This window comes from Myotis yumanensis, unplaced genomic scaffold (genome assembly GCF_028538775.1).
Source record: "Myotis yumanensis isolate MYYU_CA2020_CCGP unplaced genomic scaffold, mMyoYum1.0.hap1 SCAF_18, whole genome shotgun sequence".
NCBI classification, from domain to species: Eukaryota; Metazoa; Chordata; class Mammalia; order Chiroptera; family Vespertilionidae; genus Myotis; species Myotis yumanensis.
The window spans coordinates 39412704-39432554 of NW_027223769.1; the positions used below are offsets into that span (position 1 = coordinate 39412704).

The 19851-nt window shown below is 54.2% G+C and overlaps 1 protein-coding gene across 2 annotated transcripts; it reads left to right on the forward strand.

Moving 5' to 3' along the window:
• Nucleotides 1-223: 223 nt before the first annotated feature.
• NETO2 (neuropilin and tolloid like 2) lies at nt 224-19259 on the forward strand. 2 transcript variants are annotated; one of them, XM_070398038.1, is made up of 9 exons: nt 224-452; nt 6793-6849; nt 7325-7465; nt 8798-9046; nt 10686-10709; nt 10812-10939; nt 12190-12418; nt 15985-16098; nt 17242-19259. In XM_070398038.1, the coding sequence occupies exons 1-9, from the start codon at nt 419-421 to the stop codon at nt 17817-17819; spliced, it is 1554 nt and encodes a 517-aa protein (XP_070254139.1). In that variant the 5' UTR covers nt 224-418; the 3' UTR covers nt 17820-19259. The 2 variants fall into 2 exon arrangements, with proteins under 2 accessions (XP_070254139.1, XP_070254138.1); XM_070398037.1 differs by having other exon boundaries at nt 226-452; nt 10686-10730.
• Nucleotides 19260-19851: the final 592 nt, after the last annotated feature.

The window sequence follows — 19851 nt, forward strand, 5'->3', positions numbered from 1 at the left end:
CGCCGCCCTCCAGGGGCGATTGGCCGCGAGGGCGAGGGGCGCGGGCGGGGCGGGGCGGGAGGGGCGGGACCTGCGCGCGGGCGGCGGCCGGCACGCGGCGCTCGCGCTCCGCGCTTAAATGAGCCGGGCTCCCCGCGCCCGCCGCCACTGGAGCGGGGCCCGCGCCCGGGCTGTCCCTCACGCCCGCGCCGCTCGGCTCCGGGCCGGTCGATGGGACGGGGCGCCGGGAGGCCGGAGGCGGCGCCCGTCGGGGGGCTGGGGCCGGCCGGGGGCGCGGGGATGAGGCGCCGCGGGACCTGAGCGCAGCCCGCGGGGAGGCCGCCCGGTGGCCGCGATGGGCTCGGCGCGGGGCCGCCTACCAGCCGGGCCGTGAGCGCCGCCGCCTCGCCGCCGCCCGGCCCCGCGCGCCGCCGGGAACATGGCCCTGGAGCAGCTCGGCTCGATCCTCAAAGGTAAGCGCGGGGGCCGCGGGGCACGGCGCCCCCTGCGGGCCGAGGCCGGGCGGCGTCCCTCCGGCGCCCGCGCGCCTTTGTCTGCGGGCGCCGCGCGGGGCTCCGGGCGCTCCGGGCCGGGGGACGGGGGACACGCAGCACCGAGCGGCGGGCGTCGCTCCGCGAAGTTGTGGGGTTCGCGTCAGTGCGGCGGAGGCCGGGCTCCCCCGACAGGTGAAGACCCAGTCGGTGCCCGCGAACGGCCACGGCCGGTCTGCACGACCCGCGGGGGGCGCACGGCCTGCGCGCCCGGCCGGGTCCCACCTGCAGCGGCCGGAGGCTGCGGCACCACTGCGGCCCCGCCACCCGCTCGGCTCGGCCCCGCGCCGCCCGGACCCGGGCTCCGCCTGCCGCCCGGCCGCGCTCCGCTGGTCGGGGCCCGGAACCCCCCGGCGGCCGCTCCGCCTCGGGGCTGGGGGCGGTTCCCATTCAGACGTGTGAGCGGAGGTCGCCGGGACCGCGATACAAAGTTGCCGCTGAAACTCGCACCGAATGAACCCCGTTTCCAGGCCTCGGGGGAGAACAGCCCACCGTGCGGGCTTCCCCTGATGACGGGGGTGCCGCCGAATAGCTCGGCATTTGCAACATTATGAAATGCGCGCTCTCTCTCTCTCTCTCTCTCCCTTCCTCTCTCTCCCTCTCTCTAATGGGGAAGGCGTGGAGAGTGGCATGTATCGGTGCCTTGGTGTTTGGGGTGCTGCTCCCCCTCCATGCCGACACTTTTCCCTCCTCCGTCTGATCCGCAAACGCCGTGTGAGCCTGCGTTTCAGTCTGAGCGGGACACGCATTCTGCCCGGCTCTGCCCGAGCTCGCTGCCGCCGCCGAGGTTTCAGTCCCTGGGTGCAAAGCACCGACCTGCCGGGCTGTGTGCCCGGGGGCCGGGTTCCTGATCGGGTGACCGGGACCTTCCGGCCAGTGCCTGCTTCTCAGTCGCCCCCCCCCCCCCCCCCCAGTGCCCAGCGGCGCCCTCACTGTTACAACCCCAGACGCTGGCCTGAATCCCGTGGTTTCTCCCGCCCGCCCCTCCTCGACTCCGTAGCCGCGGCTCGGACATGAAGGTTTTGTTCGTGCAGAGTGGGGTGCCCGGGCGTTCCCGCTCCTCGGCGCTTTCCCTGAAAGCGCCCGGTGGCGGCGGGTTTGTCTCCTCCTGACAGTCCGTGTGTGTGGCCCCGGGGCAGTCCCTGGGTTTGCAGCACAGCCTCGCAGGTAGAACTTGGAGGACAGGATCGCCCGGGGCTCCCGGAGCGGGGAGGATGGAGGGGGGTGGGGGGGCCGCCTGCGCCTGGCGCGGGGGTGCGCACTGCCCCCTCTGGCCCGTGCGCGCCGCCGCTGCCTTTCAGGAAAGGATTCTGTGCGGATGGCGGCCGTGAGCCACGGGGAACACAGTGTAGTATCCGGCTTTCCTCCGGTGATGGTTTCCCGAGCCGCACTGTTTGCACGCGCCCAGCCTCGCTGGTGGCGGCTGCAGGCCCCTCGCCCGCCCGCCCGCCCGAGAGCAGGCTGTTGGGGCTCCTGCAGGGGGTGCGCCTGCCGCCGCGGAGATGGGGATGGAGACAGCGGTCTGGGGAGATTCGGGAGGTTTTTTAAAAAGTGGATTCTGAGAAGGGAACCTGCGGGCACGGAGAAGCGAGAGTAACGAGTGTGCATCAGAGTAAGTGGGTGTGCATTCGGTTAAAGGGATGTGCGTTCGGATGAGATGCATGTGTAGAGATCGGGGGAGACCATGATACAAAGTTGCCTCTGAAACCAGGACAGAATAAGCCGTATTTCCGGGCCTCGGAGGAGAACAGACCACCGGGAAGGGAAGGTGTCCCTTGTCCCTACTCCTGATTTTTTTAAAACCAAGTGCATGTGTTACCTATGCAAAAATTGGGTCCTTTAAGTTTAAAAATTAAAAGGTTTGGCGTTCCGCCAGCGCTGCCATCGGTTCTATTAAATTGGGAGCGCTGGAACGCGCTCCGTAGCCTTTCCCATCCGTCACTCGGTTACCTAAGCCGTGGCTTGGAAAGGAAGATTTTGTTTTGCTCTTTCCAAAATACAACGTGCAGAAGGCGAGGAAGTATCTTGGCAGCCTCCTGCGAGGGGATTGCTTCAGCGGCAGAGGTGCTCACGGAAACAGTTCGTGGACGTTTGCATAATTACAGGCTTCACCTACCCAGAGCCTGGCTGGGAACGCTGTGGTCAGTTTCTGCCCAACAAATCGGCCCTTCTGAGTGGGCTTCTGGGTGGAAGGTCGTTTCTTCAAGAGGCCATGGCTTCTTTCTGTTCCGCTTTCAGCAGCGAGAACAGAAAGAACAGCTCTGGGCTGTTTCACCCTTCGCCCGATTGTTCCAACTCAGCGGTTCCCTTCGAGTTGTCTGAGGTCACTCCAGGCGTATAGCGTTTGACCGTTGGTCAGAGCGAAGCATCGTAGTCGCGTGAGCTATTATATCGGGGTCATAACTCACCGTTTCACAGTCCTTATTCATTCTGCACGCGGCCGCAGAATTCCATCGCCTTCGTTACGGTGAAGTCTGTAAGCTGTGGCTAGATTTGCCGTGTGATGAAGCGTAAATATCCCCTGGCACTATGTCGGAAAAAGTCTTACGTGAGGCTGTGACAGATACCAGCTCCTGTCCTTTATTCTTCAGCCTCATGTCTGAGAAAGCAAACAAGGCAGAAACAAGTTCAGTACTGAAAAGCTGTGTCTTCCTCTTTAATTTATTGGGGTGACACTGTTTAACACAATTATATCGGTTTCAGATGTCCAGTCTGTAATAACGTCATCTGTGTATTGTGTTGTATGTTCCCTTGTCTGTCTGTGAGTTTGTTTGTTTGGCCGGGGGGGGGAGGGGTCTTGCTTTGCTTAATCCCTTCACCGTTTTCACCCAGCCCCACATCCTACTCTGCTCTGACAGCTGCCAGTCTGTTCTCTGTCGCCATGAGTCTGTTTCTATTTTGTTTGTTAACTCATTTTGTTCGTTCGGTTTCACGTGAGTGAGATCATATGGTGCTGGTCTTTCTCTGACTGGTTTACTTCACTCAGCATAAGGCCCTCCAGGTCCCTTCCCGCTGTCGCAAAGGGGAATAAGATTTCCTTCTTCTTTATGGCCAAGTAGTATTCCTCCTGTAACCGGACCACAGCTATTTTATCCACTCACCTACGGATGGGCACTTGGGCTGCCTCCAGATCTTGGCTGTTGTAAATAACGCTGCAGTGAACATAGGGGGGCATGTATTCTTTCACATCAGTGTCTCGGTATCTTCGGACATATTCCCAGCAGTGCGATCGCTGGGTCATGAGGCAGCTCCATTTTTAATTTGCTGAGGAAACTCCGTGCTGCTTTCCACCATGGCTGCACCAGTCTGCATCCCGCCAGCAGGGCACGAGGGCTCCCTCCTCCCCACATCCTCGCCAGCACTGGTCGTTTGTTCATTTACTGATGGTCGCCCCTCCGACGGGAGAGGTGGTATCTCATCGTGGTTTTAATTTTCATCTCTCTGATGATTCGTGGCGTTGAGCGTCTTTTCATGTCTCTTGGGCACCTGTAGGTCCTCTTTGGAGAACTGTCTATTCAGGCCCTTTGCCCGTCTGTAATTGGGTTGTTTGGTTCTGTGGGGTTTGGTGTTGAGTTGTATAAGTTCCGTATACATTTTGGATATTAAACCTTTATCAGATGTGTCATTGGCGAATATGTTCTCCCATCAGGGGCTTGTCTTTTCGTTGTGTTGATGGTTTCCTTTGCTGTGCAAAAGCTTTTTAGTTTGATGTAGTCCCGTGTGTTTATTCTTCTTTTTGTTTCCCTGGCCTGAGGAGATGTATCAGAAAAAAAAAAAAAAAATATATATATATATATATATATATATATATATATATTGCTACAAGAAATTTTACTGCCTACATTTTCTTCTAGGATTTTTCTGGTTTCAAGTCTAATACTGAAGTCTAATCTATTTTGAGTTTATTTTCGTGTCCAATTATCACAACAGCACCGAGTGAATAGACCATCGTTACCCCATTGTGTGTTCTTGCCGCCTTTGTCGAATATTAATTCGCGCATGAAGGCATGGCTTTATTTCTGGGCCCTCTATTCTGTCTCCTTGATCTACTGATTTTATGCCAGTGCCGGACTGTTTGATACCAGGTAGTGTGATGCCTCCAACTGCGTTCTTTTATCTCAGGCTTGCTGTGGCTGTCCGCGGTCTCCTGTGGCTCCATGCGCGCTTCTGGAATATTTGTTCTAGTTCTGTGGAATGCGCCGTTGGGGTCTTGATAGGAATTGCGGTGGACCTATAGGTCGCTGTGGGCCGTATGGACATTGAATGATGTCGAGTCTTCCTACCCGTGAACACAGTACATGCTCCCACTCAGTTGTATCTTCTTCAGTTTCTTTTTGTTTTCTTTTTTTTTAAAAATATATTTTATTGATTTTTCACAGAGAGGAAGGGAGAGGGATAGAGAGTTAGAAACATCGATGAGAGAGAAGCATCGATCAGCTGCCTCCTGCACACCCCCCACTGGGGATGTGCCCGCAACCCAGGTACATGCCCTTGACCGGAATCGAACCCGGGACCCTTCAGTCCCCAGGCCGACGCTCTATCCACTCAGCCACACCGGCCAGGGCTTCCGTTTCTTTTTGTTTTTGTTCGGTTGGTTGGTTTGGCGTGTGTGTGTGTGTGTGTGTGTGTGTGTGTGTTGTTGTTTGTGCTTTTTATGCACCTGTAAATGGTGTTATTTTCTTAGTCTCCCTTTCTAATAGTTCCGTTTTGATCTATGAAAACGCAGCTGAGCCGGCCGGCGTGGCTCAGTGGCTGAGTGTCGACCTGGTCGGGGCATATGCCCCAGTTACAGGTCCATCCCAATAGGGGGCGTGCAGGAGGCAGCCGATCAGTGATTCTCCTCATTGATGTTTCTCTCCCTCTCCCTCCCTCCCTCTGAAAATCAATTAAAACATGTTTTTTAGAAGTTAATCAATAAAAGGCTCTTCCAAACATAAAGTCATTCACTGTTGTCGATTGAGCCTCAGAAACGTTCAACACGGGGAGAAAGAAAGAGCTTCATTCTCTCCTACGCGAGCCTTTGTCGGCTTCATGTGACACAGCCGTAAGGCGCCTGGCACTGATTTCTGGGAGACTGCTGCCCCCTTCCTTCCGTCTTTGTTAGGAATGTTCCCGCACGCCCGATCATCTCGTTGAATGTTTGCTGGCGTGCTTCGTTGCAGAGCTAACCATAAAGCCTGGGAGCTCCTGGAGGTGCACTTCAGTGCCTACGGGAATAATAGGGTCAGCAAAACTTGTAAAAAGAAAAAACAAATATGTGTTCCTTGAACGCATCATCAATTAAAACACGCTTTCCTTGCCGTGTGTTCTCAGGGCTCGGATACCCGAGCACAGGGCCAGTTATCTTGTGCTTGGGTTGTCTTCAGTGTCGAGTAGTTCATCGGAACATAACATCTCACCCTTAAAAGCACAGCTCCGGGTCTTCACTGACACTCCCACAGTAACTCCCGCGTTTGCACAAAGTCCTGGGCCGATGCCCACATTGAAATATGTGCGGTGCTTTCACCACATGTATTTATGTAAGAAAATCAAATGGTAAAACTCACTGGCCTACGCAACAAATTGAAAGGAAAAAAATGAAAAGGAATGTGAAGAGAAAACGTATCTTTAAACTTCTTGTGGGATCGAGATATTGACAGCTGTGTCCATCAGCAGCAGATTCCCGCTGGCCACTGTGGCTCAGTGGTTGGACGTAGACTTATGATGAACCAGGAGGTTGCGGTTCGATTCCTGGTCAGGACACAGGCCCCGGTTTTGGGCTTTATCCCCAGTGTGGGGCGTGCAGGAGGCAGCTGATCAAAGATTCTCTCTCATCGTTGATGTTTCTACCTCTCTCTCCCTCTCCCTTCCTCTCTGAAATCAATAAAAATATATTTAAGAAAATATTTTTATTAAAAAAATAAGAAATTTTTATTGGTTTCAGAGAGAAAGGGAGAGGGAGAGAGATAGAAACATCCATGATGAGAGAGAATCTTTGATCGGCTGCCTCCTGCACGCCCCACACTGGGGATGGAGCTGCAACCCGGGCCTGTGCCCTGACCGGGAATCCAACCGCCACCTCCGGGTTCATAAGTCGACGCTCAAGCACAGAGCCACGCCAGCTGGGCTTAATAAAAAAATTTTTTTTAATTTTTAAATCTTGAGAGCAAATGTAAGAAAAGATGGTTTTCATTCCTCTTTCATCGTCTGACCTCCCTCATAAGCTGAGCGAAATGTAACATAGGTCCGACGTTCTAACGCGTCTCCTCTGTCCTCCCTCCAGTGCTGCTGATCACGGTGCTGGTGGTGGAGGGGATCGCCGTGGCCCAGAAGACCCCAGGTAAGGTGCTCAGGGGACCGCTCCCCCCTGCGGATGGTGGGGGCTCACCTGGGAGGACCGCAGCCCATGGGGACCCCTTCCGTCCTCCCTCGGGGGTGCCCATGACCTCGGGCTTCCCGTCTAGCCCTCAGCCTGGGTTTCACGGGCTGAGCCGCAGGCAGCCAGAGTCCATTGTCAGCGGCAAGCATTGCCCTGAGACACCGGACACGCAGGCGTCCCCAGCGGCCCGGCTCGCTCCTCATCCGGCCGACAGTTACATGGGGCTCGCGCTTTATCGCCGAGCGGAAGTCAGCGTCCATTTCCCCGTTAGACTCATTTCCGTCGTCTCCTTCAGATCCCCTGGGGCCTGGGCCCGTGGGTGGCGCCGGGGGGCCGTGCTGCCTGGAAGGGCCAGGGTGTGGGTGCCGGTGGGCCGTGGGGAGGAGAGGAGGCGCCCTCTTGCTGTGACGGCTGCTCGGACCTCTGTTCCCGCCAGATGGACAGAACGTCGGGGTCAGGCACGTGGCTGGGACCCAGTGCGGCATTTGGGTTCGAACCAGCAATGGAGGCCACTTCGCTTCGCCGAGCTACCCGGACCCCTACCCGCCCAACAAGGAGTGCGTCTACGTTTTGGAAGGTATTTGCCCGATTTCTATCTTTTTATTCAGGGCCTTTTTACTTTTCTTCTTCTTTTTTTAATCCTCACCCGAGGATATTTTTCCATTGATTTTTTAGGGAGAATGGATGAAAGAGGGAGAGACAGAGAGAAATATTGATGTGAGAGAAACATGTCGATTGGTTGCCTCCTGCACACACCCTGACCAGGGCCCCAGCTGGGGAGGAGCCTGCAACCGAGGCACATGCCCTTGACCAGAATCAAACCCAGGACCCTTCAGTCCACAGGCTGACACTCTGTCCACTGAGAAACACCAGCCAGAGCTTTTTTACTTTTCTGGTAAAACTAAATCCATTGGCTAAAAGGCCATGTTTTAAAAACATTGAGCCCTAACCAGTTTGGCTCAGTGGATAGAGCATCAGCCTATAGACTGAAGGGTCCCAGGTTCGATTCCGGTCAAGGGCAGGTACCTTGGTTGCAGGCACATCCCCCAGGAGGCAGCTGATTGATATTTCTCTCTCATCGATGTTTCTAACTCTCTACCCCTCTCCCTTCCTCTCTGTAAAAAAATCAATAAAATATATTTTTAAAATTTTTTGAACAAAATTCAACGCATATCTGAACTGAACTCTAGTAATGCATACATATTCCTGATTACGGAACACGTTACCAAGGCAACAGTTGCAATGACAGGAAGTTGGAATCTCTAAGACAGCACCCTGCAGCCAGCCGCCCCGTGTGGCTGAGAAATGCCTCCTGATCAGGCTTCATGCCCGTTCACGTCCTCGGATCCACTGGCCGTTCATCGCCTGAGTTTCTGTTCATGGTGCGTTGTAGGCATGAACCAAACGTTAGCTTCTCGACTCTCCCTGTACTTCGACTCTGGTTTTAGTCAGCTGCCCACCTCTCACTCACTTCCTCGGCAGCGGAGGCCCAGGGGAGGGTCCTGCAGCCCCTGAGCAGCATCGCTATCGGGTGAAATGAACACTGTGAATTTTATGTGTAATGTTCCCCTTACGCCCCTCGGCGGGAGGGGTGTGCGGCCGCGGCGGCCTGTCCCACTAGAGCAGCGATGGCGAACCTTCTGAGCTCGGCGTGTCAGCATTTTGAAAAACCCTAACTTAACTCTGGTGCCGTGTCACATGTAGAAATTTTTTGATATTTGCAACCATAGTAAAACAAAGACTTCTTTTTTTGATATTTATTTTATATATTTAAATGCCATTGGACAAAGAAAAATCAACCCAAAAAAATGAGACATGCGAGTCATAGGTTCGCCATCACTGCACTAGAGCGAGGACAGTCCTGCTCTGGCTCGCGCGTGGCCCTGACTGGCTCGCTCTCCCCTCCCAGCGGCGCCCCGGCAAAGGATCGAGCTGACCTTCGACGAGCACTTCTACATCGAGCCCTCGTTCGAATGTCGCTTTGACCACCTGGAGGTTCGCGACGGGCCCTTCGGCTTCTCTCCGCTCATCGAGCGCTTCTGCGGCGTGAAGAGCCCTCCGCTGATCAGATCCACGGGGCGCTTCATGTGGGTCAAGTTCAGTTCCGACGAAGAACTGGAAGGGATGGGATTCCGAGCAAAGTACTCGTTTATTCCAGGTAACGAGCCGGTCTTCCCCCCGGGAGGCCTGCCCGCCGTGGGCCTCCGTCGGCCAGAACTGCGCTCACTCAGTCGGGTTAACACTGGGACCGCAGAGCCCTGTCCGCTGCGAACGTGCGCCAGTCCCCGCTGGGGACTCAGGGATACGGGTCATCCGCCGTCTGCCAGGAGCCACGAACTGACACGGTGACAGGGCAACACGGTGCCGCAAGTGTGCCGTCTCTTGTTCCATTTAGGTTTTCGTGTCAGAAATTTACTTGAAAAAAACGAATCTCGACCCGTGTGGCTCAGTGATTGAGTGTCACAAAGTTGCAGTTTGATTCCGGTCGGGGCACAGGCCTGGGTCGTGGGCTCCATCCCCAGTGGGGGGCGTGCAGGAGGCAGCGATCCGTGATTCTCTCCCATCGTGGATGTCTCTCTCTCCCTCTCCCTTCCTCTCTGACATCAATGAAAGTATATATGTTTTTTAAGTCTATGCATTATCACTTAAAGGCATTGATGCTCTCAGTGAACATGCGCATAAGTAACAGTGGTCTCTAGTCAAACCAGGAAGCTTTCTCTCAATCTGTTACTAAATGTAGCGGCTGGTACTACAAGTAGCATCTGTTACTAAATGTAGCATCTGTTACTAAATGTACCATCTGTTACTGTAGCAGCTGTTACTGTAGCATCTGTTACTAAACGTAGTGTCTGTTACTAAATGTAGCAGCTGTTCCTAAATATAGCGTCTGTTACTACATGTAGCATCTTACTAAATGTAGCATCTGTTACTAAGTATAGCGTCTGTTACTACACTAGCAGCTGTTACTAAACGTAGCATCTATTACTAAATGTACCATCTGTTACTGTAGCGTCTGTTACTAAATGTAGCATCTGTTACTAAATGTAGCAGCTGTTACTAAATGTAGCAGCTGTTACTAAATGGAGCATCTGTTACTAAATGTAGCAGCTGTTACTAAATGGAGCATCTGTTACTAAATGTAGCAGCTGTTACTAAACGTAGCATCTGTTACTAAATGGAGCATCTGTTACTAAATGTAGCAGCTGTTACTAAACGTAGCATCTGTTTCTAAATGGAGCATCTGTTACTAAATGTAGCAGCTGTTACTAAATGGAGCATCTGTTACTAAATGTAGCAGCTGTTACTAAATGGAGCATCTGTTACTAAATGGAGCATCTGTTACTAAATGTAGCAGCTGTTACTAAATGGAGCATCTGTTACTAAATGTAGCAGCTGTTACTAAACGTAGCATCTGTTTCTAAATGGAGCATCTGTTACTAAATGTAGCAGCTGTTACTAAATGGAGCATCTGTTTCTAAATGGAGCATCTGTTTCTAAATGGAGCATCTGTTACTAAATGGAGCATCTGTTTCTAAATGGAGCAGCTGTTACTAAATGTAGCAGCTGTTTCTAAATGGAGCATCTGTTACTAAATGTAGCAGCTGTTACTAAATGGAGCATCTGTTACTAAATGTAGCATCTGTTTCTAAATGGAGCAGCTGTTACTAAATATAGCAGCTGTTACTAAATGGAGGATCTATTACTGTAGCGTCTGTTACTAAATGTAGCGTCCGCCATAGTGAGTGACTCCACACTGTCTCAAAATGCCAATGACGTTCTCCTCTTTTCTGTTGCAGATCCAGACTTTACTTACCTCGGAGGTATTTTAAGCCCCATCCCAGGTTTAGTATCTGCCTCTTTTTCCTCCTGGCGCCTCCGATCCACCGGCGTTCCCGTTGACTGTGCTCCTCTCTCCCTTCCAGACTGCCAGTTCGAGCTCTCGGGGGCGGACGGCGTCGTGCGGTCCAGCCAGGTGGAGCAGGAGGAGAAGACAAAGCCCGGCCAGGCAGTGGACTGCATCTGGACCATCAGGGCCACCCCGAGGGCCAAGGTACGGCCGCGAGCGAGGCAGCGGGGAGGCCGTCGGGGCGACTCCTGTGAGGCGCAGTCTGGGTTTGTGCAAGCACTTACTGGTTATATAAACCGATGTTACAACTTTATTTTGGTTCCCTTATGACAGTGGTTCTCAACCTTCTGGCCCTTTCAATACAGTTCCTCATCTTGTGGCCCAACCGTAACATTATTTTCGTTGCTACTTCATCACTGTCATGTTGCTACTGTGATGAATCGTCATGTAAATATCTGATATGCAGGATGGTCTTAGGCGACCCCTGTGAAAGGGTCGTTCGACCGCCAAAGGGGTCGCGACCCACAGGTTGAGAACCGCTGCCTTAGGAGGTACCAGCTAAGACCTCAGCATTGCTGACGTTAGATAAGCAACAGCGTCAGTTTCAGGAGGAGCACGCATATGCAGTAAGACTCTTATTTTACGATTCTCAAAGTCTGTGGATTCCCAATTCCAGAGTGCACGTATTGATCGGGATGGTCACAGATTCATTTAAAAAGTTTGATGACCCCGGCGGGGGGGCTCAGGTGGTTGGAGCGTCACCCCCTACACCAAAAGGTTGGGGATCAATTCTCAGTCAGGGCACACACCTAAGTTGCTAGTTTGATCCCCAGTTGGGGCACGTATGGGAGGCAGCGATGGATGTTTCTCTCTCACATCGATGTGTGTTCTGCTCTCTCTCCCTCCCTTCCTCTCTCTCTCTAACATCAATTAAAACATCCTAAGGTGAGGATTTTAAAAAAACATGTTAAGTTTTGTGAGGAAAAATGGATCACAAGGAGTTAGAGTGTGCCCTGTCAAAGGTCTCAGAGTTGGTCCAGGCCAAACCCCAACGCGGCAAACCCCAGGCCCCTGTTCTCACCCTCGTCCCCCCGCCCACCCGCCGCCCAGCTAGTCACAGACTTTCCCCGGAAAGTTCCGCGGGGAGGACGGTTTTAAGTAACTGACAGATGGAGGTTGGAGGCTAACTACTCCTGCTTTTCGCTTCTAGGAATTTCAACGGTTAAACTGATATGTAACGTGTATTTATGTTAAAAGAGAAAAGAGAGAGCGAAGCATCGACTTCCTGTTCCACTTCTCGTCCCCTCATTGGTAGATGCTTGTCGGTGCCCTGACCGGGGCTCGAGCCCACAGCCCTGGCGATGTCGGGCGATGATGCTCTCAGCGGCCGAGCCACCGGCCGGGGCGCCCGGTGCCTGGTAAGAGCCGCGTGTCCCTTTGTGTGACCGTCACAGATCTACCTGCGGTTCCTGGATTACCAGATGGAGCACTCCAACGAGTGCAAGAGGAACTTCGTCGCCGTCTACGACGGGAGCAGTGCCATCGAGAACCTCAAGGCCAAGTTCTGCAGCACGGTGGCCAACGACGTCATGCTCAAGACCGGAGTGGGGGTGATCCGCATGTGGGCGGACGAGGGCAGCCGGCTCAGCAGGTTCAGGATGCTCTTCACCTCCTTCGTGGAGCGTAAGTGAGCAGCCCCTGTCGAGTGGGATCGCTGGCGTCGTTTTCATTCATTCATTGAGCATCTCCTTTCTTTTTTCTTTTAATATATTTTTATTGATTTCAGAGAGGAAGGGAGAGAGAGAGAGAGAGAGAGAGAGAGAGAGAGAGAAGCACCAATGATGAGAGAGAATCATGGGTCAGCTGCCTCCTGCAGGCCCCCCACTGGGGATCGAGCCCACAACCCGGGCCTGTGCCCTGACCAGGAATCTAACTGTGACCTCCTGGTTTGTAGGTCGATGCTCAACCACTGAACCACACTGGCCAGGCATGGAGCATCCCCATGGCAACTCACGGGATGTAGAAATAACTGAGTCTGAGTCCCTCCTCTCAGGGTGCGGACCGTTGTGGGTGAAACAGCCATGTTGATGCAGGAGGTGCTGCCTGTCTTAGGAAGTAGTGAGCCCACGGTCGGGAGAGCAGAGAGGGTAGGCTCCTCTCAAGATTTTCAAAATTAAAAATGATGATCAGGCCCGGCCGGCGGGGCTCCGTGGTTGAGCATCGACTGATGAACCAGGAGGTCACGGTTCGATTCCCGGTCAGGGCACAGGCCTGGGTTGTGGGCTCCATCCCCAGTGTGGGGCGTGCAGGAGGCAGCCAATCCATGATTCTCATCATGGATGTTTCTGTCTCTCTCTCCCTCTCCCTTCCTCTCTGAAATCAATAGAAATATATTTAAATATTAAAATGCTGCAGAAACCGGGATCCCTATCTCGGAGCTCCACCCCTGTGAGGGAGGGAGGGCACCCCTGTGCGTTTGCCTCGCCTGAACTTCCATCCCCACCAGAGGGCTGTCTGCTGGCTCCTCCGCCAACGAGCTGTGACTGTTTTCTTCTCTGGTGACTAACGAGTCTCCTGGAGGCGCCGCAAATACCCGTGAGCTCCGGGACCTCAACACCGCTTAGGGTTTCTGCCTGAGCATCCTGCCCTGGCGTCCACCTGGGGGCGGCCTTCCGCCTCCTTCCTTCCCGGCGTCACTGTCCGTTCCCTCTGAGGGAGCTGTTCTTCTCCTTCCTCACTTCCTCAGCTTTTATCCAGGGCGGACTCGTGGCTGTTTATTTTTGCCCCATTAATGTACTTACTATGCATGTAAAGCACATTACTCTTTAATACGTTATTGTCGCTCCGAGTCCCCGCGTTGGCCCTTGGGGCTCCGTGCACGGGCCTCCCGTGCCCTTTCCATAAGCCGCTGTGGTTTAAGCTCTTCCTTCCTTTCCCCTCGGGGTGAGCCAGGCGCAGCCCCTTACGTCACAGTAAAAACCTGGCTCGGTGGTTGAGCGTCGACCTAGGAACCAGGAGGTCCCGGTTCGATTCCCGGTCAGGGCACAGGCCCGGGCGGCGGGCTCCATCCCCAGTGTGGGGCCTGCAGGAGGCAGCCGGCCCATGGTTCTCTCTCATCATTGCTGGTTCTATTTCTCCCTTCATCTCTGAAATCAATAAAAATACATATTTTTTTTTAAATAAAAACAACCGACCTGGCTCCCCTTCCCGACCGGAGTTCACCGCTCAGTCCCGGGACAACATAAAGGCTTTCTGAGCGGCTCCCCATGTCCCGGCAGACGCGTCCCCGCGGAGCAGGTCTGCGTTAGCCTAACTGTGGGCCCGCGTCCCCAGCTCCGGCGGTGTTTTCGCCCCCCTTTCCCGAGGCGGCAGGATGCGCCTGTAACCCATTCAGGTTCAGTTGTGACTGTTTCTACTCCCTGTCACCTTCCCCGCCCACATCACCGTTCCCTTCATTTGTTCTTTTTGGGGAGCAGGAGGAGTATGACCGTTGTCCCAGCCTCACCTCCCCGTCCCGGCCCCGCCCATCCCGGCAGCCTCCCCTCACACTCTCTGTACAGTAGCTGTTCTAGTATCTTCTCTCTCTACACTAACGATGTCTCCATTCGTACCAGTCTCATAGGGAAGCAGGCGAGGGGCCTCTTCCAGCGAAATCCTTACCCCGATCGCAGCCACACACTCCGCGGAGGCTGCTGCCCGCGCGGCTCCATGTCCCAGGTCAGCGCTCCCCCGCGGACGGGGAGGGCGCCCCCCTCCAGAGCACAGCGTGTGGGGGCGAAGCATCCCCTAAGTCTATAAAACCAAAGTGCCAGCCCAGCCGGGCGCTCAGTGGTTAGAGCATCGGCCTACAGACCGAAGGGTCACAGGTTCGATTCCAGGTCAAGGGCACGTACCTGGATGGCAGGTTCCCCAGCTCCAGAAGAGGCACGTGCGGGAGGCAACCAGACGACCAGACGATGTGTCTCTCTCACGTCAATGTTTTTCTCTCTCTCTCTCTCTCTCTCTCTCTCCCCTCCCCCCTCCCCCCTCCTTTCCACTCTCTCTGGAAATCAATGCAAAAAATATCCTCAGGTGAGGATTAGACAAAAAACAAAAGTTCCGGTTTGAAGGCTCCTGGTAAACACGGAGCGCTCCAGCCGAGTGTCCTGTGCTGTCGCTAATCCGGGTTAAGTGCCGCCTCTGCCCCCCTCTGGGCCGTCCTGCGTCTGCGAGTGACCCAAGCCCAGGAGACGTTTATACTCAGGGCCCAGTTCTGCTCGGAGACTCACTCCCTACCCGCCCACCGGAGATCGCAGCCGAGACAGGAATAGCCCAGCTCAGGAAGTGCCAAAACGGACCGGCTGTCAGAATGGGCCGCGGCTGCCCCCCCGGAGTCCCGCGCGCGCGCTCCTTAAGAGCGGCTGTGGGTTTAGGCCAGGAACTTCTAGGACTGGCAGTGTGAAAGCGGGGGAGAGGTTTTTGTTAGAATAAGCCCATAATGCCATTTCCAGTGACCTGCAGCCTGCAGGCCCCCTGCGGGCTTGGTTGAAGGACAGCCATCTTTCAGCATCATCAGAAGTGGGGCTGAGCTCTAGCTGGTTTGGCTCAGTGGATAGAGCGTCGGCCTGCAGACTGGAGGGTCCCGGGTTCGATTCCAGTCAAGGGCACATGCTGGAATTGCAGGCTTGGTCCCCAGTGGGGGGCATGCAGGAGGCAGCCAATCCATGATTCTCTCTCATCATTGATGTTTCTATATCTCTCTCTCCCTCTCCTTTCCTCTCTGAAATTAATCTGGGGTACTCACAGGCTCAATGCACCAGATCTTAAAATTCTAAAAAAAAAAAAAAAGTGGGGCTGAGCCCTGGCCAGTGTGGCTCAGTGGATAGAGTGCTGGCCCGAAGACTGAAGGGTCCAGTCAAGGTCACGTACCTCAGTTGCAGTCTCCTCCCCAGCCTGGGCCCTCCCTGGCCAGGGCGCATGCAAGAGGCAGCCAATCAATGTGTTTCTCTCATCAATGTTTCTGTCTTCCACTCTCTCTAAAAATCAATGGAAAAGTACCCTCGGGTGAGGATTAAGAGAAAATTAAATAAATGAAGTTTGCACGTGGTCATCGGGGAGCGCCGGCCCGCCTGCCTGCCTGTGAGGTGCAGAGGGTCTCCTGGGAAGGCCGCCGGGGCAGCAGCGGCAGCGAGGGCAAACACCTGGGGACGCGCTCGCGCTCGCTCTCTCTGTACTTCGCGTTCTTAGCAACGTTTCCTTTCGCCCCACAGCTCCCTGCACCGGCAGCACCTTCTTCTGCCACAGCAACATGTGCATCAACAACTCGCTGGTCTGTAACGGTGTTCAGAACTGTGCGTACCCCTGGGACGAGAATCACTGCAAAGGTGAGTCCGAGCGCAGGCCCGCCTTCCCGGGAGGAGTGGCCATCGCCTCCATTAAATGTGTGTTTATTGCTTTTTAGGGAGAGAAAGGAAGAGACGGGAGAGAGAGAGAAATTGATCAATCAGTTGCCTCCTGCACGCCTGGGTTGTGGGCTCGATCCCCAGTAGGGGGCATGCAGGAGGCAGCTGATCAATGATTCATTCTTATCAATGTTTTTATCTCTCTCCCTTCCTCTTTCTCTAAAACCAATTTTTAAACATTTTTTTAAAAAAGCCCTGGCTGATGTGGCTCAGTGGATAGAGCGTTGGCCTGTGAATTGAGGGGTCCCGGGTTTGATTCCGGTCAAAGGCACAGGCCCAGGATGCGGGCTCGATCCCCATTAGGGAGCATGCAGGAGGCAGCCCATCAATCATTCTCATCATTGATGTGTCTATCTCTCTCTCCTCTCCCTTCCTCTCTGAATTCAATAAAAATACCTTTTTTTAAATTAAACAAAAAGAGTGAACAACCGTAATTTTAAATTGTATTATCTGTGGTGTATGTATTTGACCCAAACGGCCCCTAAAAGCACTTTCCTGGTCTGTGACAAGCTCCCTTTTTTTTTTAATACTAAGGTTTTTAAAATACAGTGGGGCCTTGACTTACAAGTGTCCCCACTAACGAGTTTTTCGAGATACGAGCCGTCTCTCGGCCGATTTTTTGCTTTGAGTTTCGAGCTAAAAGTCGGGTTACGAGCCAGCTTCAGATACCCCACCGCTAGTTGGCGCAGCGAACGTCACAGTGAACGCCACCACATCAGCCCAGCATCACGTGTCTCACTCGTTCACTTTATGATTTGACATACGAGTAATCTGAGTTACGAGCTCCGTCACGGAACGAATTAAACTCGTAAGTCAAGGCCCCACTGTATTTGTATTGATTTCAGAGAGGAGGGGAGAGAGAAACCTCAATGATGGGAGAGAATCATGGACCGGCGGCCTCCTGCACGCCCCGCACTGGGGATGGAGCCTGCAACCCAGGCCTGTGCCCTGACCGGGAATCGAACCGGGACCTCCTGGTCCCTAGGTCGCCACTCAACCCCTGAGCCTCCGGGCCGGTGCCCGGGTTCCTTGGGCTCTGAGGCCCCGCACGTGTCTCTCCCGCAGAGAAGAAGAGGGCCGGCCTGTTCGAGCAGATGACGCGGACGCACGGCACCATCATCGGCGTGGCGGCGGGCGTGGTGCTGGTGCTGCTCGTGGTGTCGGTGCTGGTGCAGGTGAAACAGCCGCGGAAGAAGGTGCTGGCGTGCAAGGCCGCCTTCCACAAGCCGGGCTTCCAGGAGGCGTTCGACCCGCCGCACTACGAGCTGTTCTCGCTGCGCGACAAGGAGCTGGCGGCCGAGCTGGGCGAGCTGGGCGAGGAGCTGGACGGCTACCGGCCGCTGCGCCGCGCCTCCTCCGCCTCGCGCTGCGTGCACGAGCACCACTGCGGCGCGGCGCCGGGCAAGCCGGGCAGGACCGACCTGGCGGCCGCCGTGGAGCTGCCCTTCCGCAACGACTTCGCGCCGCCGCCGCCCATGACGACCTTCAACAGCACCTTCCCCAAGAGCCGGTGCGCCTTCCCGCCGGCGCGCCCGGGCCCCGAGCCGGCGCGCGAGGACCGCGTGATGGAGGAGCTGCCCTGCGAGATCTACGCGCGCGGCCGCGACGACTCCGCGCAGGCGTCCATCTCCATCGACTTCTAACCCCCCCACCCCCCCAGCTCACCTCCACCCCCCTCGCCAAGGACCCCCCTCGCCAGGGACCCCCCTCGCCAAGGACGTGCGCACGCGGCCCCAGCGCATCCACGTCTCCAACCCTTTCCTCCTCTCCAAGCGACCAAGACTTGCACCTCCCGGCCTCTTGTCCTAACAGTGACTTTGTTTTTTTGTGGTTTTTTAAAATATATTTGTATTGATTTCAGTGAGGAAGGGAGAGGGAGAGAGAGAGAAGCATCCATGATGAGAGAGAATCATCATCGATCGGGCTGCCTCCTGCGCGCCCCCCACTGGGGATCGAGCCTGCAACCTGGGCCTGTGCCCTTGACCTGAATAGAACCCGGGATCCTTCAGTCCGCAGGCCTGCGCTCTACCCACTGAGCCACACCGGCTAGGGCGACTTTTTTTTATATGTATATTTTTATGGATCTCAGAGAGGAAAGGAGAGGGAGAGGGAGAGGGAGAGAGAGGAGCATCAATGACCAGAGAGAATCCCCCCACTGGGCATGGAGCCTGCAGCAACCTGGTTCATGGGTGGACACACAACCACTGAGCCACACTGGCCCGCGGGAATCTGGACACGGCTCTGTCGAGACCTTGGTCCCACGAGAAGTTTAAAGATAAGATTTCTCTTCACATTTCTTTTTTTTTTTTTCTCCTTTCGACTTGTTGCGTAGGCCAGTCGTTTTTACCGTTTCATTTTCTGACATAAATACGTGTGGTGAAGGCGCCGCACATATTTCGACACGGGCATCGGCCCAGGACTTTGTCCAAATGCGGTAGTTACTGTGGTGAGTGTCAGTGAAGACCCGGAGTCATGCTTCATCCATCTGTTCCTTCCTGACAGTCCCTCTGTCGCCGCCTTTTAATTCCCGGATCCTCGGTCTTTATTTCCTGTGAGAAGCAGATGAAAGGGTGTCATTTACCGCCTGTAAGTCATGTTTTGTCTTCGTTCTATTATAGTCCCAAGATTTCGCAATTCTGGGACGTGGGTCCCTCTGCCAGTTATGACTAAACCCTTGAAAAAGATGAAGGCGTCTAGAAATCCTTTGAAATGTCCCCAATTAGGCTCCCATTCACTCCTGCGAGCGCAGCGTCGCTTCCTCCCATGGTGGAGAGGCCCGGAGCTTCATGGCGAGTGGTCCTCGCCGTCGCCGGATGTGTTCCCCCTTACTTTCATGAAGAGACCACTTAGGTCCCTCTGTCCTAGCTCCTCTCCCAGCACATGGTAACCAGGGCTGCGCGGGCGTTCGAGGAAAACGCAGAAGCTGTAGCAGCCTTCGGACCACGTCTTTCTTGGGACAAGACATTTTTCTAGTTCTAAGAATCACAACTCCCACCATTTTTTTTAAATGCACTTTTGACCTGATGGTGTTTTTTGATTTTATGGAATAGACACAATCATTTATAAACACGATACAGAAACTCCTTGTGTTTGTTCAGGCTTTTTGATATTATTTGATACTGTCCGAGCGTTCTTACGTCGAGATTGGAGACTTCCGGGCCGGGTTCCTGGCGCTGCTCACATTCCCACGCGGGTGGCTCCACGCGAGGGCCGGGTGCGCTGTAGGCCCCTGTGAAGACCTCGGTCGTGGTACATACGCTCTTGGTTTCCTTGCGTCGTTGCGTTTGGTTTATGATAAAACTATTCGCTGTGTGATATTTATTCTAAGTCACTACCCAAGTCTTGCATTGACCTGCACATCGTCACATGGTTCTTCGGCCATGCTGTTTATGGCATGGAGGTTTCGGATCTTGGATAGGCATAGAAAGGCACCGTGTATTGAATTATAACTAATACAGACGTGCCGTTCAAACAGGACAACTTCTCATTTCCTATGGGTAGCGGGGGGGCGGGGGGCTTGTCGTAAATTCTCAATGAAATGAGGCATTGAAGCTTCATTGGGTTTTGTTCATTCTTTTAAATAGCTATGCTTTCTCACAACTGTGATCTTAAATGATAGCTATGTAATACGATTTCACAATAAGTCTTGTATATCGCTTTTTTTTTTTTAAGTAT

Excerpts from the sequence above, each read along its gene's own strand:
- NETO2 (XM_070398037.1), top strand. The coding sequence starts at position 419 with ATGGCCCTGGAGCAGCTCGGCTCGATCCTCAAAG. Across the intron at positions 10,940-12,189 it reads GGGCCACCCCGAGGGCCAAG|ATCTACCTGCGGTTCCTGGA; the intron begins GTACGGCCGCGA and ends TGACCGTCACAG. Across the intron at positions 12,419-15,984 it reads CTTCACCTCCTTCGTGGAGC|CTCCCTGCACCGGCAGCACC; the intron begins GTAAGTGAGCAG and ends TTCGCCCCACAG.